This window comes from Lycorma delicatula, chromosome 5 (genome assembly GCF_047948215.1).
Source record: "Lycorma delicatula isolate Av1 chromosome 5, ASM4794821v1, whole genome shotgun sequence".
NCBI lineage: Eukaryota > Metazoa > Arthropoda > Insecta > Hemiptera > Fulgoridae > Lycorma > Lycorma delicatula.
Genome location: NC_134459.1, coordinates 48,161,945 through 48,180,802, shown reverse-complemented (window position 1 = coordinate 48,180,802; position 18,858 = coordinate 48,161,945). Strand labels below are relative to the sequence as shown.

The 18,858-nt window shown below is 30.1% G+C and overlaps 1 protein-coding gene across 1 annotated transcript in view; it reads left to right on the top strand.

The window, feature by feature from the left end:
- Window positions 1-1,248: 1,248 nt before the first annotated feature.
- Brr2 (U5 small nuclear ribonucleoprotein l(3)72Ab) overlaps window positions 1,249-18,858 on the top strand; it is an 82,577-nt gene continuing 64,967 nt past the window's right edge. Inside the window, exons 1-7 of the mRNA XM_075366036.1 lie at window positions 1,249-1,479; window positions 4,780-4,943; window positions 5,331-5,502; window positions 8,802-8,994; window positions 10,570-10,724; window positions 14,249-14,495; window positions 17,963-18,307. Coding sequence (XP_075222151.1) covers window positions 1,435-1,479; window positions 4,780-4,943; window positions 5,331-5,502; window positions 8,802-8,994; window positions 10,570-10,724; window positions 14,249-14,495; window positions 17,963-18,307 — 1,321 coding nt within the window. The 5' untranslated portion in view covers window positions 1,249-1,434. The remainder of the gene's footprint in view (window positions 1,480-4,779; window positions 4,944-5,330; window positions 5,503-8,801; window positions 8,995-10,569; window positions 10,725-14,248; window positions 14,496-17,962; window positions 18,308-18,858) is intronic.

Here is an 18,858-nt window from a genome sequence, read left to right as displayed (position 1 = left end):
AAAATAAACATTTTAGAATTGTATTTACCAATTTCAGGAAGAAATTTCAGTATTAAAAACCTTAAGCGGGAAAGATTAGTTTTTTTAACTGCGTGCCACATACAGAAGTACTGTATGTAATTTTTAGAAGAGAAAAAGTAATTGAATTTGTAAATTAGAGAATCAACCAAATTATTACTGCATGACAAAAAATATTACTCAAAAGAAATACACTGATTAACATAAATAATATAGTCAAACGTCAGTAACTCATTAACTTGAAAGCCTTTATTATTTGAATTTCTTTTATTTCCCTTCTTCTTAATTAAGTAAAACATTTAAATAGAACAGTAATTAATAGTTTTATTATGAAGTTATAAATTAACCAACAAGTTTAGAGATTGGTTCATTCTATTTGTTTCTTTTTCATCGCCTTACAGCTTGTATCTCTATTGCAAATTCCAAACTAGAAATTTCAATAGCTTATAAAACAATTATTTCCCTTCAACTTTTGTTGCTGAGTTTTGACTGAATATGATTTTATGTGAACAATCTGAAAATTTGAGGAAGTTTTATTTTAAAAACTCCATCATTAAACTGTTGCCTCAAGGAATAAAACTGGCTGGAACAGTTTATTAATTGAAAATTATGACTGTTGTTTTTATGTTTAATTTTTTAAACATGGCACTATTGGTAAATAACTATTAAATGTAGTCACGTGACTTAAAAAGTTAACTTTTCATGAATTTTAACAAAATGATGATCAGTTGTTATATATAGTTTAAATATGTAAGATTATAATCTTATATATGTTAATCATAATTATACAACTCTTGAAGATTACAGAATAACCGAAAGTGCTAGAGAAAATCAAATAGAATTTGGTAAGCTGTTTTTAAAATTATAATTGTTTTTGTGGCATGGGTGCCAATTGTATTGTAATGCAGTGAAGTTGTTATGACTAGATGATATGTTTGTTAAAAAATTATAGATTAAATAAAGTAAAATTACTGTTATTTATATTTTTAAATAATTGGGAATTTGATACTACCCCGTCACTGTAAAAAAATTGTAATTGGATATAATCACAAAAATTTCAATTGGAATCTCAATTTTAAAAGGCATGTAGTTTTTATTTGGTCGTAAATCGACCAACAAAAGTTTTTTGCATTAATGCAAATTTTAAGCTCGTAAGCCTGCTCAAAAGCAGTCGAAATTACCGCGTAAAGTAACGCACGCATTCTAGCGTATTCAATAACATATTATTCAGTGTCCAGTGTTTGTGTATCTGTAATTGCATGTGGTTATGAGTTATATATTTGATATTCCTTTATTTGTATTAGCAAATTAATATCAAAGAAAACATTTTTAAGATTTTGTACTATTACAAAAACTAATTGTTGAAATACATGTTTTTTAAGTGATTCAGATCCAGTAATTTTGCAATAATCCGCCATGGCGGATGCTGCGGCTAGGCAGTTGCAGTATGAATATAAAGCGGTAAATATATTTTTATCTATAACCGAAAAATATTAAATTAATTAAAATTTACCAGATAATTGTTATTATTAGATAATGTTTTATTTAAATTGTGTTTTGAGTGTTATTGAATGGTTTACAAGTTTTGAGGTTAGGTTTGTAACGTTTAATTTACGTTTTGTATAGGCCCAGTTCTTCAAAGTTTTTCCTGTAATTTCTATGCATCTTTACTAGGTTGAAATAAATTTTGTTTTGTATTTATAGGTTCATTAGTGTGCTACCAATGTATAACTTTAGAGTGCTAGGTGATAAAATTGGTTTTATTTATTTTGGATAAGTTTTAAATGCAATATCCATACTCTTACATTTCACACAAAAGCTGTTATTTATTGAAATTAACTTGAAATACAGCTACATTTTTTACGTATTTATTGCGTAATTGCTTCAATGTAAGCCTTTATTAAAGTATGTATGTGAGATACTACAGTACATAAATATTTACCCATAAAATGATATTCAGATGTAGTTAGTTCCTATTTGCGATTATTGCTGTTGTTGCAATTCTGTGATTCCAGACTGTGGTTATCATTTTCATTTGGAAAGATTAATATAAATGTAGTAAAAAGGTGTAGTTCATGTAACACATTTTTGTGTATCAGATATAATTGTTATGTTGTCTTATAAAAATGTAAAAAGAAAAAAAAATTTACACATCCTGATTTTTTTGTCTCATGGGTTTTTTTGAATGAAAAAAATGATCAAATACTTACCCTGAATACATTTTCATAGAATGGGACAGAATTCTTTATTTGGAATTATCTGATTCTAATCCCAGTCATGCATGGCATTTTTCATATGCTCCAAAATTTCCATTTCATATTTCCATGCCATAGCTTTGAGCATTATGGTGAATTAATTATAAATAAATTATCCAAAATTAATGAAAAGGTCATTGATATTATCACATGTAGAATGCACAATAGGGATTGTAAGTACGATGCATAATTGACTGATATGATGTCAGTGCTACCTAATGCATATTCAATACTGCATGAGTTTATTTTTAAATTTTTATCTACTAAAGTGAATGAGTAGTATTTAGTTTATTACTTATTATTAAATTATTATTGCTTAATTTAATTGTAATATATAGAAAGCAGTTGTATGTGTGAAATAATGGTCACAACATCAATATTCAGCTGAGTAATAAATACCTACAAATAATTACTTCACAATCCCCTTTTTTCTTATTTATTTATTTATTAAAAAAGAAAAACAAATATACAATACATTACAGAAAATTTAACAATACAGCTGCATGAATATAACTTTATTCAAAGAACATTAATTGTATTATCTGAAAAATATTGGCAAAGAAAATCTTGTCCACTGATTGAAATCAAAATTAATCTAATATTGTACATGTACATAATATGCACATGTATAAAGATAAAAAATACTCATAAAGAACTAAAGTGTATGAATGATTGTATATTTTACAAGTAGAATAAGTAATTGGCATTAATAAAACATTATGTACAAATGGGTAAAATTGTTTTCTTAGGGTTGAGAAAGTATTACTGATGATATGTCAGGTTGATTAGCAACAAGCAAAATTCATGAAAACGTAAAATTTGTCAAGTTTTATGAGAAAATTGTCAATTTGTGAGTAGAGAAGTGAACACCAATAGAAAAAAACAATTAAGAAAATATCAGCATGATTGAGATGTGAGCAAAAATGTTGCTGAAACAGTTCTGTGGTGAATAAAAGCAGAGGTAAGATGAGAGTTTCCAGGCATTCCACCTCTCATCTTCTGAAGTAATAGAAAGTATGTTACTATAGATGATACGTCAACCCTCATCATATAGATAAACATTCAAATGAAGTGATAATAGTGGATAGACGACTAATATTGCAATTTGTTTTTATGTTATTGTGAATTCATACCAACTGATCAAACAGTGAATCAGGCTTCACTGTATTCTGTTTGCAAAATCATTGTTTAAAAGGCTATGTAAAAAAATTAGACAATAACAGCAAACTTTTGCTAACATCTCTTGAAACTTGCTTTTGATAATGAATTTGGTCTCATAGCATTGCCTTTGAGAATATTCTTTGGCACAAAATCAAATCCATTTATCAGAATACACATTCTTGCCAGTGGATCTGATCTTTATTCTCTTTATGGTTTCCTTTAAGATGAAGGAATACTAAAAAGGATGTTTTTTTAAAACATAAAATAAGGTTTTGTACAACAACAGCCAATCTTTATTGTCAAAGCTTGAATAATAATGAAAAATTATTTAAGTTCTTTTCAAAACCTGGGAGTGGTCAATCACGATATTTTCTTTATCAATGAGAGGAAGGGTGTCCTTTTGTCAGGACCTTGTTATTCAATAGAAAGCAAAACAAAACTTTTAGATAATAACCTTCATGATAATTGTAGTTCCGTGATCTTAAAGATTGATTAGACTGTTAGAAATCTTGATGTGGTATCATATTTTTTAAGTATAGCATGATTATCTAGTGAAAAGTGGTGATAGGAGAATGATATATGAGGTATCTTTTGATGAGACAGGCATTAATTTAAAGACGAATCTCTACTAAATCAGAAAAATTGTGGCTACAAAAACAGTAAAGATAGGACATGCATTATATGGCAGTGCAATTGGAGAACATATTCAGCCCATGTTTATAAGGAAAAATTGAAAAAAACTGTAAGCAATTAAAGATTTATCAAAATGTGTGCCAGTACATAATAAAAATTAGAAGAATGCAAGGATTTTGACTGACTTTTTCAAAGGAAGGTTTCATGAGCAGTTTGTTCCAGATGGTACTGTATGCCACCCTTAAAATGTAACAAGTATTTCTATTACACCCAGAATTTATGTTTTTAAGAAATTTTACTATATATCATGTGTTTTTCAAAGGGGTTAAATAACGTTACACCTTTCCCTCACGTTGATGTCTGTTTTTAGCTATAGTGATATAGTGATAAACTGGCACTATAATATTTTTTATTAATGTTGGTGATTTTTAAAACATACTTGATTATTTTGTGCATTCTTTTATTGATAAAGCTATGTAACTAAAGCAACTAACAGTATGTGAATTTCAGCACAAGTTTTAGCAATACACATAAGACCTTTGTAATGATTTAAATCAAGAATTAACCCAAAATTTAAATACTGATTATTTAAACTAGTTCTACATAAAACAGTTACAGATAATTGGTTTTGTGTGACTTATATTTACTTTATGTACATGTATTATTCATATTTTATATTACATTCATGTAATATTTTTGAACTTTCTTTTAGAACTCAAATCTTGTACTTCAAGCCGATGTCCGTCTTATTGAAAGGAGGAGTCGAGATGAAGCTACAGGAGAAGTTATGTCCCTTGTGGGCCGATTGGATGGAACAAGAATGGGTGATAGATTTCAGAGAAGTAAACCTGTTAAGGCCGAAGAAAGAAAAGTCAAGTAAGTTTTGTTTTACTTAACTGTTACAGATTATGCATAAGATTTCTTTACTTAAATAAAAATGAGACATTTCTAGTTGAGTTTATTATTACTTAATTTTTTGAATGTGTTTACTTATTTTTATATTTTATAGATTTATTTGAGATCCAAAGTTATTAAAATTTTATGATATAATTTGAATCTCTGCTTTATTAAAAAAAAATTATTTAACTCTAACTTCACTTTTAGTTTATTAAATATTTAATTTTACAGTTACTTTAATTGATTTATTTATACTTTCTAAAGTTGTACCTTTGTAGTCAGAAATGTAGAGTTGATGGTTAGACAGCAAATTTACATAGTGTCTGATTTGGATGAATGTAATTTTTTTTATGTATTCTGTTTTAGACGACAAAAAAGGGATGAAGCACAATATGATTTTACCCGTATGAAAGGAACTACTTTACTTTCTGAGGGAGTTGATGAAATGGTTGGAATTTTATATAGACCAAAAACACAAGAAACAAGACAGACTTATGAAGTACTTCTTAGTTTTATACAAGAAGCTTTGGGTGACCAAGTGAGTTGTATATATAATTTATTTTTGCATTAAATTAGTGTCTTTATTTGCATTATTTAATGTCATTATTACAGTTCACAGTTTTTGTTTCATTTCAGTTTTCCTCTAATTCTAATTTTTAAAAAAATTATTTACTACACAATATTACAATAAGCCTTCAAATTTTTCTAAAAATTGTTCTTCCAAAAGATTCTATATCTGATTTTACCAAGGAAGGAGCCTCCATCATTGTTGTATGAAAATGCAGAGCTACATTTTTGAAAAAAAAAAAGCAGCTGTAGTTTTCCATTGCTTTCAACTGCGCAGTACTCAGAGGATTGAGTAATGTTGATATAGCCATTTAAGTCGTCCTGACCTATGCCCTTAACAACTACTGAAAGACCTGCTGCCTTCTTTCAGGAATCATTCCTTAGTCTGGCTCTCAACAGATAATGCTCCGATATGGTTGCACCTTTGGTCCAGCTATTCTGTATCACTGAGAACTTAAGCCCCCTCACCAACAGCAAGGTCTCATGATTCATAGAGGGAGAATTTCAACATACTAAAATTAATTGTTTTTGAGTTATGCGAGATATATACATACATACAGATGTTCACAATTTCAAGGTTGGGAACCAGCAGATAGAAATGTAATATTTTTACTAATCGTAGTCTACATTTTGCATGGAATGAAGTATATTATATAAAATATCTATATAATATGTATATTATACAAAATATGATGTATATAATAAAAAAAAAAAATTATTTGCAATCCCAGGTTTTTCAACTGTTTTGGCAAATAAACATTTGAAACTTTTATCTAAATTTTTACTTTTTACGAATAATGTTCCTCCTCAAAAAAACAAAAGATTACATAAAATTAAACCTATCTTAGTATATGTAAATGACAAATTTTTTTCTGTTTACTCACCAGAGAAAAATATGATTAAGATAGCATTATTTTAAGTGAAAATATGAGCCAAGTGAGCATGGGTTATGTTTGATTAGATTATGTTTATTCTGTATACTGACGAATTGTGTGTGTGTGTGTGTGTGTGTGTGCGCGCATGCATGTGCACACGTGTAACCATACATAACCTAAAATAATGCGTGCAGGTTATTGCACAAGTACCCTTTTATTATTACTATGGAAATATGGACGATTAAGAAAGGCATCAGCTATCGATAGGAAACATTTGGAATGTGGACATGTGGAATATGATTCTTGAAATTGTGGTGGGTAGATAAATTAACAAACAGTAAAGTGCTCAGAAGGATGAAGAATAAGAAAGAAATGACAATTGGAATTAAAATAAGTTACAGATCTGCTGCAAACTATTATGTGAAAGATAGATACAAAGCAAATATAGCTGAAATAGAAGATATACTTCTAGGTTCAACAGTTTGAGATAGTGGTGTAAGTGTAATTCTGTAAAATTATTTAAAACTGCAGTATCAAAAGTCAAAATAACTATGATGATTGTCAATCTTCTTAAAGGAGATGGTACCCAAAGAAGAAAATACTGGTTTTTATTGTTATCATAAGATCCAATTATTTAATGTGGTGAATTATTATTAACTAAATATAGATCATTATTTTTTCTCATTAATTTTTTTTAATTAAGTAAAGTAATTATGATTATAATTTAATATTTATAATTTTCGTTAAGCAATTATAATTATTTACATGCTTACATTTTTTCATAAAATGATTTACAGGTGATCATAAATTGTTAAGGCCGTGTTATCTGTTAATAAAAAAATAACAAAGCAGTGTACATACATGCATTTTTTTATTGTTGAGCAGGGCATTTCAAACATTTTATTTACAACACTTATTAACATCAAACAAGTTCCTCATGAGCACCTTTAGTGGTCCGTAAAATGTCTAGACGATATTCAGTTTCACGCTACACATTACGAAAAATATCTGGAATTTTTCTGTAAATTGATCCTTGATTCATCAGTGATATTGACAACCTTCATTGTAAACATCCTGCATTTGACAAATCCCTAAAGGAAGAAATTAAGTGGCATAAGGTCAGGGGATTGAGTTGGCAAGGGAATTGGTCGATCATGGCTAATCCAGGAAATTGTTCATGTAGATGGTCTCTAACATGTAAACCCTAGGTAGTGTGCCATCTTGTTAGAAGTAAACATTGGATTTCCAGTATTCAATCTGTGGTACTGCTTATTCATGCAACTTGTCTACATAACTAGCACTAGTAACCATTGTCTTGGCAAAGAAGAATGGTCTGATAACTTCATATGCAGCCAACGCACACAAAACATTAATTTTCGGATTATCACATTGTGTTTGTCAAACGGTATGAGGGTTCTCATTACCCCAAATCTGATAATTATGACGGTTAACATAACTAGGAACATGGAAGGTAGCTTTGTTAGAGATTACTTTTTCTAAAAACTCATTATCTTCATTCATTTTATGAAGAATGTCCACGGCAAAATTGTAATGGCATGGTTTATTGTCACTTTCAATTGTATGCACCAATTGAGTTTTGTATGCATGAAGTGCTTGTGTAAAACCTTCGCAATTGTTGATTGCGTATTCGCAGTTCTAAATTTTCTTGACAAGTCAGTTTACTTTGGCTTCTCTGAAAAGTTTCTCCTACTCGATTCACAACTTCCTTGGAGACAGAAGGTCTGCCAGTACCTTTTTTATGTACTATACTTACGTATCCTTAAACTGTTGATAGTAACATTTAATAATAGTCTGTATTAGGAGGATCACAGCCATACTTTAAATGAAAACATACAAACAGTAATAACAGATCCGCTTTCATGAAACCATAGTGTGCACATTACTTTCTCCTGTACAAAAGCCATTGCTCCACTGACAATCCCCCCAATCATTACATGATGCTGGCATATTCATAGTTTATCATTATCAGTAACTCTAGTATCTACACGTTACTGTTTGAAGAAAATGAATATGCGCTACATTTCTTTGTTCATTTTTTATTAATCCCTAAAATGTACTGAATGATTTTCCCTTTGAACATTCGGACATTCTTCCCTTCGATTACATTTGATTATGATTGGGGATTCGATACTATTTCTGTTTATTGTAGTTATTACTGTTAATAGGATTTTTTATCATGTTTTAAATGTATTCTATAATACAAAATTGTATTGCATTATATGAAGGTGGAAGGTTTAATTAGGATATCTCGTAAGACCTTTTTTTTCTTGATGAATTAATTTGCCGCAGAAGCTTACAGAAAAGCTTGTATGTGGGAATATGGATGTGAAATTTTGTTGCATGTGAAAATAAAATATTGTTTATATCTTTTTAGCCACGTGATATACTTTGCGGAGCCGCTGATGAAGTTTTAGCAGTTTTAAAGAATGATCGTCTAAAGGAGAGAGAGAAAAAAGTTGAAACAGAAGCTTTGCTGGGTGTTCTTGCTGAAGAAAGGTTCGCCCTGCTTGTCAATCTTGGAAAGAAGATCACAGATTTTGGTACTGAAGAGAAATTAAATATAGCAGGTATGTAAATTGCAAAGGAGAATTACCTGTATTTTTTCGTTATGTAATGTTTACTAAGAAAGTAAATGATTGTGCTTCATATGATCATTCTCTCATCAATCTTGTTCTCATAGATGTGTAGGGTCTTTTTTCTTTTGCCTTTGCATGTTTTATGGGTTTGATACATTTCTCCATTCTTTTGTTTGATGTCATTCTTTTAGTCCTCACTCAGCTGTTACATTCTTCATCCTGTTATCTGTTTCATGTATTATTTTTGTTTTGTGCAAAGCATATATTTAATGTTCTTACTTTTCTCTAAAATCAGATTCACTGAATCTTTTTACAATAATAAACCCCCTTTCTTAAATTCACTTTATATAAACTTCTTAATTTACCTTTTATTTACTCAATTTAAAAAAAAAAATTGCTGATACTATATACTATAAAAGTTGTTTTTTTAATTTTTGTAATTTCCCTATTACTTTCGTACTTTTTGTTATTACTTTTTCTAATTACTCGTGCTAACTTGAAACAATTTTGTTTATGTTATTAATTAAATTTTTTTTCATCTTTTTGACTGTATAGGATCACTTTAGTAAGTCCATTATCCAAGGCTGTTCGAAGGGACTGTTCAGGCCTTGTGGTTCTTCCAATAATTTTTATACATTCTGATCTCTGTGCCCTTTGTGGTGTTGAAAATGTTCGTGTTATGAGTTTCTTTCTTGTACGTGTGAAGCGAGTGTTTTTATCCTTGATTTTTTTTGTTTAATTTTGTCTTACCTGTGGTGTCTTCTGGTGTAGATTCAATTTCCTGTAGATCCTCTCTTATTTCTCTGATGCATTTGGATCCTGTCTTTGTGTTTTTCAAGTCAAGATTGTACTGTACCAGCTGTTTCAGAAGTCTTGAATCTTGCGTCCTTGTGATATATCCAAAGAATCCTAGTCTTCTCTTATGCATGGTATCAGTGATGGGTTCACTGATGTACACAACTTTGTTGGGCATGATCCACCATTACTTGCCTTTCTGGCACTTTTTGTTGATGCAGGTTTTAGGCATCATTTTTAGGTAGGCATAATTTTTTTCTATACAGCAGATTTATGTTTTTATTACACAGTATGGCTATATCTGTTATTTAATATTTTTAAAATGACTTTTTATGAATAAAATAGTTAATAATTTTATTCATATGTGATATGTATACATTTTGAAATTCTATAATGTAGTTTATACATTTCATAATACTGTGTTGGGTAGTTGATCAATCTTACTTTCCTTTGTGAAGTATTGCAGTTGTAGAATTATACTAAAGGTTTAATTTGAGAACTGTTGTCTAATAATTCCTAAATATGTAATAGTTACTCATGTTTGTTTCTATAATAAAAACTAATATATTTTTTATATAATCAATAATCTAAATATCTTATATATGTATGTTTAATTATCAGATCTTCATGTATTTCATAGTCATCTTTTATCATACTTAGATAGTAATTAATAATCCTTTTTTATTCTTCTTTTCTTGAAATTTGGTGTTGTACTTTTTTAATGTTATATAAGTAAAGATATTTCAATAATTTTTATTTTTTTTATTGCAGAAGAAAATATAGATGAAACGTATGGTATTAATGTCCAGTTTGAAGAATCTGAAGAAGAGGATGATGAAGATATTTATGGTGAGGTCAGGGAAGGTGAAGAGATGGAAGAAGAAGGTGAAGAAGCTAAACTAAATACAGCAATACATGCTGAGAATGTGAGTTACTATTTCAGAAATTTAATAAATAATTTTAAAGAAGTTATGTAACTATAATTACTAGTTGGTGCATTTTCTTATTATATAAGTACAGCTTTGATGTTAAGTTTGATTTTTGTTACTGCAATTTAAATATAAATTTTACATTTTCTTATACTTAACCTCAGAACTTTGTAGAAAGATTAACAGAAACAGGTAAAATATACCTGTGTATATTTTACATCCTACTCCTGTGATTCCCAAACTGTGTGCTGTGGTGCTCCAGGAAGCTGCAGCCTCTTCACAGGGGTGCTGTGAAGTTTTGTAAAAGCTTCATAATTAATTGAACCAAGATTTATAATTATTAATTTAATGTTAATAACGTAAAAAAAATAATGAAAATACACCAGTTTTATTTATTTTTATTTCTTATTTACTTAGGGTAGGGTGCCATGGAAAATTTTTTTTGGAAAAGCTGGGGAACCACTGCCCTACTCATTTCTTATATTTAGTAATGTTCCAAACTTTATAATAAAAGATTTAATAACAGAAGTTTGACTTTAACATAGAAATGGTGGTTAATTTTCTCATTAAAGATAGATATAAAACATTTGAGGTGCTTCACAAAAATACCAGACATTTATTGATTATAAAAAATTACTTTCATCATTTCCTATTACTGTTTATACATTGATGGATTAGTCCTATGCAATTTTAGTTCTCTGAAATAAGTCTTTGAAGTCATTTCCTGTTAACTAAAGTATGTCCTGTTGTACTTCTTGAGCCTCTTCTCTCACATTGAATCTTTTCTCTTTGACCTTTATTTTCATTTTGGGGTAGGAAAACACATTTTCAGGCAGCAGGTCAAGTGAGTAAGATGTACTGAAGTCTTATTTGACCTGCTTGTGTACATTAACATGGTACTGTTTTTGTAGATCATTCGGAATTGGAACATAAATTTTTGTATCATGTGGTCTATTCTAAATTTTCGAACAAAATCTACTGGCAAGGCCTGTTTAAGAAACCAAGCTAGTTGAAGGATTCTCAGAATGTGTCATATCTCCATTGGATTTTCTGCTGATTTTGGAATGCTAATCACTTTCTTTTAAACATGATGTATTGCTTCAATCACTAAAAGCTTGTGCCAGTGTATGTTCTGTTTCTTCTGCTCTCTTCCAGATCTTGAAACATATTTAAGACTTATTTTTTAGTCTTTGAAGTTTGTCATATTGCTGATCATAATTTAAACATTTGTATTATTTTATTAACAGCAAGCTCTAAACCAGTTCCTTAGTGGGACTTGTAGGTGTCACTAGCAGTATAATTTTACATTACTCACCTTTTGAGCGGGACATTTCAATTTCAGGAATTGTGGGTAGCATATCATATCAACTTAATTTTTTAGGTAGTCTAATAAAGGTTGCCATCTACTGTGGTAATGATTTCTTTATTTAAATTATAGATTATTTGATCAATTTTTCTTTTATGCTTACTCAGTAAGGTGGTCTTACTTGTTTTATTTCTCTAGCAGTAGCCTATAACTTTATTTCTATAATTTGTCAGTACTAGACAAGTATGGATAAATGTTTTATCTCATACAAGATCTATACTCGAGATTTTTGTCACAAAGTAAAGTTAATGAAAATACATTGATTTGTTAATTTGAAGTTTTTTTACAAACTCATGGGCTTTATTAAAAAAAAAGAAAAAAACTTTTTTGCAAAGATTTTTTTATTTTCCTGAAGGATATCTAGCACATGGAAAGTTCCTGTACACTGTAATAAATCCAGCCTAAATCAGGTCTGCTGCTGCCAATTCTCACTGCCACTTCTCACAGAAAAGGTGGGGAGGATAAGCTGTGGTGGGAATCGACCATTATGTTTATTCGTGGTAGGAAGATTTTAGTAGTGTGGAATGGTGGGAGAGAGTGCATTTACTGTCGAAGAGTGTTAGTTTATGTGTGGGTCCATAAATGTCTACACACTGGTAAAACATTGGAGAACATTATGAATGACTTCTTTGAGCATTTTGGGAAATCGTTACCATACTGGCACATTTTACTGACACGGGAGAAAAAGGATTTTGGAACAAGAATTGTTCTTCCTGTTGCCCATGCAGTGGGAGGCCGAGGACTCGAGCTGAGATGTGTGCTGCAGTGGAGGCTTTGATTCAGTGATCAACTATGAAATCAATACTCAAAAATTCTGCAGAATTAGGCACTCCAAGATTGACAATGTGAGATCATATGCGGAAGGACTTCAAAGTTAATTCTTTTCATTCAGCCACAACTAATGAGTTGAATGACAATGACTTTGATTGATGTGTTTTATGTATGTCAATTATTGCTTGAAAGCTTTCCGAGAGCAAATGATAAAAAGAACTTCATGTTCTCAGATGGGTTGGTGTGTGATTTGTCAAAGCTCTCGTAACTGAAATGCTTTTTTCTGGGTGAAAGACAAACCTCACGTTTTTGAGGAAATCAAAACATCTCACACCATCTGCCTCCTGTTATGATTTGGGCTCATATGATAGCTGAACATCTCCTTGGTACTTATTTTTTTGATAGCGCAGTTAATCAACACAGTTATCTGAGAATGATTGACCAGTGTTTGCTTCTAGAATTAATGGCAGAAGAAATCATTGTCATCATTACATTTCAGCAAGACAAGACAGTGCTCCAGCACAGTTTACTTAGAATGTCCGTAGATACCTCAATGAAATTTTCCCGAATTGTTGGATTGGACGTGGGTCAGAAGAGTTACCAGCAAGAAGCCCTGACCTAATACACCAGACAATATACTCTGGGGTTTTATAAAAAAGAGATCCGAATATGCAAATACATCAACTACAAGCAGCTTCAAGATGCTGTTCAGTCAGCATTTTAAATGATCACGCCTGATAAGCTGTTGTGGATGAACAACCAGATATGGTGCTTTGAACATGTGGAACCCACGTAGACATTTTAGATCCGTAGAAGGTAAGCTCCACCTATTCTAATAATTCATAACTAGTGTAAAGGGACTTTCTGTTCATCCTGTATGTACTTTTTCCTGAGTTGTCAAAACCGGACTTCATTGTTTGACAATAAGATTCTCAGTGTGTATATGTTGAGTACTGTAAACAAATAATTGTTAGAGTAAGACATTTCCATGCCAGCCACTTCAAAAAATGACAATCATTCCCAAAAATAAGAAAAATTCCATCCATACTTTCAGGAAAAAGTAAGAAATAGTTTTCTGTTGCCTTTTTCATTTAACTGAATATACAGTTTGATATCAGCATAAGCAAGCTTCCAAAATGCAGGAGGTGGATTCATATACTCAAGATAATGTAATTAATCTCTGAGAAAACTATGACTAGTGTCAATTGTACTTTAGATGCTCTAGCATCTTTATTATGCTTTACAATTTCCACTAAGTAGTAATTTAACAGTCCTTAATAGTAATTTCCACTAGTTCTGGTTATATTAAGGTTTTAGGTTTTTAAATAAGTTATTTTACTACTTTTGTAAAATCTAATGTAACAATTTATTGTTTAATTTTTAGTTAGGAGGTGGTGAGGAGACAAAAAAAGAAAAGTCATTACATCCATTAGACATTGATGCATATTGGCTTCAGAGGAGATTATCAAAATTTTATGATGATGCTATGGTCTCTCAAGCCAAAGCTGGTGAAGTACTTGCTGTTCTAAGAGATTCTGGTGATGACCGTGATTGTGAAAATCAGCTTGTCTTACTGCTTGGATATGATTGTTTTGATTTCATTAAGCTCCTGAAAAAACACCGGCAAATGAGTTAGTAACTTTCTTTATTTCTTTTGTTGTCATATTACATTAATTGGCATACCAAATCACTGAATTCATAAAGGGGATTGGTTTATCTTTGCATTATGACCTTTTACATTATAGCATATTGTGTGCACATTGCATAATTATGAACATAATTTCTGTTCTAGCCACAACCCACAAGTTACAGTTAATATTGTTGTATTATACTTAAAATATTTAGTTAATATTGTAGTAGTATTATTCGCAGAACATTAATAATTATATATATTTAATTAAAAATGATCAGTGAATTGAGTTGATTGTTTTGTTTCTAGAATACAACCCTGTTTAACTATAGCATGGAGATAGCCCCTTTCCATTTAAGAAGAAATTCTAGGTACAGTGAAATTTTTGAGAATAAATTAAATAAGTTTTATAATAAGTATGATATATATAAGAATTCTTATTTCATGTAATTAACAAAATGCTGAAATTTGTAGGAATACATGTTAATTAAAAAAAAAAAAAATTGTAACATATATAATTATTTAGCTAAAAGCTAAGTTTAAATTACATTATGATATTTTAAAACAGAACCTAAACCTTCTGATCTTTTAATATTTGTTCCACAATTAGTTGCTAACAATATTCTCTTGCTTCCATATCTTTAACCTTTTCACACTCCCATTCTTTATACAAATTTTATCAATTCACTTCTGTATTCATTGACTAGTCTTAATAAATATATTACGTAAATTCAGTTATTTTTCCAAAAATCTTTCAAGAGAATTTTGGATTAAATTCGTGCTTCCAACAGTGTTACATATAAGAGTAACATTTGAAATTTATTGGTTTCGATTCATTTCAGTCTTTCAAAATGGAGCTCATTGTAGTTATTATGTAATTTCTCTTCAAGGATTCTAAACTATACTGATTTATCAGTTACACTTAATTGGTAATCTTTTATTACAAAAGTAGGTGTATTTATTTTTCCATTCTTCTATATAGATGGTTGAAACAGAGCATTGGTTAACAGGAATAAAGATTTTATATCAGTTAAATGATTTCTCTGTACTGGATAAATAGTACTTAGTTCCTAAAATTATTTGTCTTGCAGAAAAGGAAAAGTATCAATTGTTACTATAATACAGCAGTCTTTTTCTTCCATGTAACCATCTCTACAACTAACAATATCTTTTAGAATCATAGTTGGTTATCTTAAAGAAATTTCACTGTATAATAGAAATGTAAAAAAGTTAAAAAAATGTAAAAAGTTAAATACAAAAAATGTATCCCTTGTTTAAGTAATTTTTTAGACCATTATAAATATTCTAATTCAGTCATAGAATCATATAAAATATAATTCATATTTTAAGTCATATAAAATCTTTATATAGATCAATTATACCCTGATAATTTGAATGTTAAAAATATGCCTGAGCAGTAAAAGGACAAATATTATTATTAATCTGTTAATTTATCTTGATTACATTTACCTTTTGATTAAATTGCAAAGAAAAAACTATTTTTAATGTGTTTTGCGTGAAGTGTGTATAAGAAAAAAATTTAGTCATTACATGAAATACAAGGGCTATTCATAAATTAACTTTTGGTCTTCGGTATTGCGTGGAGTGAGGTAGCGATTCTATCTTTGCACAGTTGAATAGCCCAGTTCAGTGTGGTTTTAGTAGTGTTATTGGAAATGATCACTTGCTTGTTTATTCCTGTAAAACTCGTGTTTGACATGGCTGCTATAGAAAATCCTACCAACTGTGAAGTGTGTGCTGTCATCCATTTCCTTCTTGCAAAAAGCTTGTCAGCTGCTGAAATTCATTGTGAGCTTTGTTCAGTATATAGAGGTAATATCTTGAGTGCCAGTATGGTGTGGTAAGACAAATGGCGCTGTGTGTTTTGGGAAGGTTGAATAAATATTCACGACAATGAAAGAAGTGATCGATCTTCAGTTGTCACAGATGAACTTATTGCAAGTATTGATGTGAAAATTAGAGAAAATCATTGATTCACAATTACAGAATTATCCAAATTTTTCCCTCATATCGCGAACAGTGCTGTATGAAATCATAACTGATAGCTTAGGTTTTTGCAAATTTTGTGCTTGCTGGGTGCCTAAGCTTGTTTTTGATGAATGCACAAAAAAGAGGATGGGGTCAATACTAACCTTTCTTCACCATTACTATAATGAGAAGGATGAATTCCTTGATGACATTATAGCAGGTGAGAGACATGGGTTAAATTTAACATGGAAACAAAAGCTCAGTCAATGGAGTGGGGACACACCAGTTTTCCTCAAACCCCGTTAGAGCTCGTCAAACACTTTCTTCAAAAAAGCTGATAGTATTGGTCTATGACCATAAATGTATGATCTTGGTTGATTATATGAGAAGAGGCATGACTACATTCAAACTTATTGTCAGATGTTGAAGAAATTTAGAAGGATTATACAAAACAAATGACGCAGCTTGCTGAATTCAGGCATTGTTTTTCTTCCTGACAATGCTCGTCCATACTGCAATGATGCACTCAATACCAAATCAACAGTCTCAAATGGGAGTTGTTTAACCGTTCTCTGTACAGCCCTGATTTGGCTCCCAGTGATTTCTTTTCCTGAAACTGAAGAAACGGATAGTGATGCAGTGTTTTGAAAATGACGGTGATTTGAAAAACTGTGTTGCTACCATTGTATGTAACTTAACATTACAATGGTAGAGGTGGCAGAGTTTTATGATAGGGTATTCTAAAAACTTGTTTACAGATATGACAGGTGCCTCAGTTTGGATGGCAATTATGAAGAAAAGTAGTTAAAATATGTAGCTATAACATATATATATATATATATATTATATATCTTATATAAATTATTTTTATTTCGATTGGTGTTTTTTTAATAACAAATCAGAATTTATTTTTGAATAGTCTCTGTAATTTACTTAATTTCTTTGTGCTTAACTGTAGGATAAAGTTTAGATATCATTTGGATATTATTATTGGAATTGGTTTGATGATTACAAAGCATGAATAAGTTTTAAATATAAAATTTATAAATTTTGAATATTTTACAAGAATCTGTGTTTTGGTGGTTATGTAAAAAACGAATGATTTTCAGTTTGTTTTGTTTTTTCTTCATATATTTAAGTGTTAGTATTTGTATATTATAAAACCTGATATTACATATCTTTTGTAGCTGGCACCTGTCAGAAGAATGTCTTCTTGTGAAACAGATTTTTTTTAATAAATAATTTAAAAGTTATCTATAAAATGGCTTCCTGTCATAATTATTGTTTCTGCATCAGGAACTATCCCTTAGGCTCATTAATGTTTTTCCAAAATATTTAAAATATATATTTTTTTTAGAATAGTTCATCTTAGATGTTATTAAAATTATTGTCGCTCTCCTTTTTGAAAATGTTTTTTTCAAGTGTGGCTGCTTAAATAAAATATTTACTAACATTATATTCTTACTGATTTTTTTTCAGTTTTGTATTGCACATTACTTGCATCATCACAGAGTGAGGTTGAGAAACAGAAACTTATTGAAGAAATGAACAGTGATGTTGCTTTATCACGAATATTACGACAGCTGGAAACAGGTAAAGGAGACGATGATGGTGGTGAAGATGGTGCAACCCTTAGAGCATCTCGTAGAAAAGAGGCTGCCAATGCTGGAGCATCCAGTGTGTCAGAAACTTCAAGCAGCGGTCAGGTTGCTGGTGTGCGTCAAGTATTAGATTTAGAAGATTTAATGTTCGCTCAGGGTTCACATTTCATGTCAAATAAAAGATGTCAGCTTCCAGATGGTTCATTTCGTAAACAGAGAAAAGGTAATACTGATGGATTAGTTAACGTATGAAATTAAATGAGTTGTATGGTAATCTGAATCCTCAGGATGTATGGTGCCTCCAATTTTCTTTATTTAGTTAACATGTAGCTATAATACTGATGAAGATAATTTATGAGTGTATTATGTTGGATTAGGAAGTTAAAAGTACATTTAGCATTTACATACTGTTTGACAGGTATTGTAACTCCAGTAGAATCTTACACAAGTATTGACCAGGGGTGGGTCTAAATCTGCAAATTGGTAATGTTTTAATTTTACTCTTGTATTCCTTCTCAGGCCTTGATGTGTTGACCTGTATCTGGAAAGATTGTGTCTTTTACACAACTTTAATCTTAACAATGAAATTATTTCTGAAATTGTTTTGTGAATTAATGAACAGTTTCCTTTTTTGTAAGAATAGTAATTTCTGTACATAAATTATATACGGGTTACAATAGTAAGTTTGAAAAATTATCTTAGTGAGGTTTGTTTAGTTTGTAGTGTTGTTGAAAGGGAGGATTTTTTTCTGAAATGTAGTTTACCTTCTTTAAT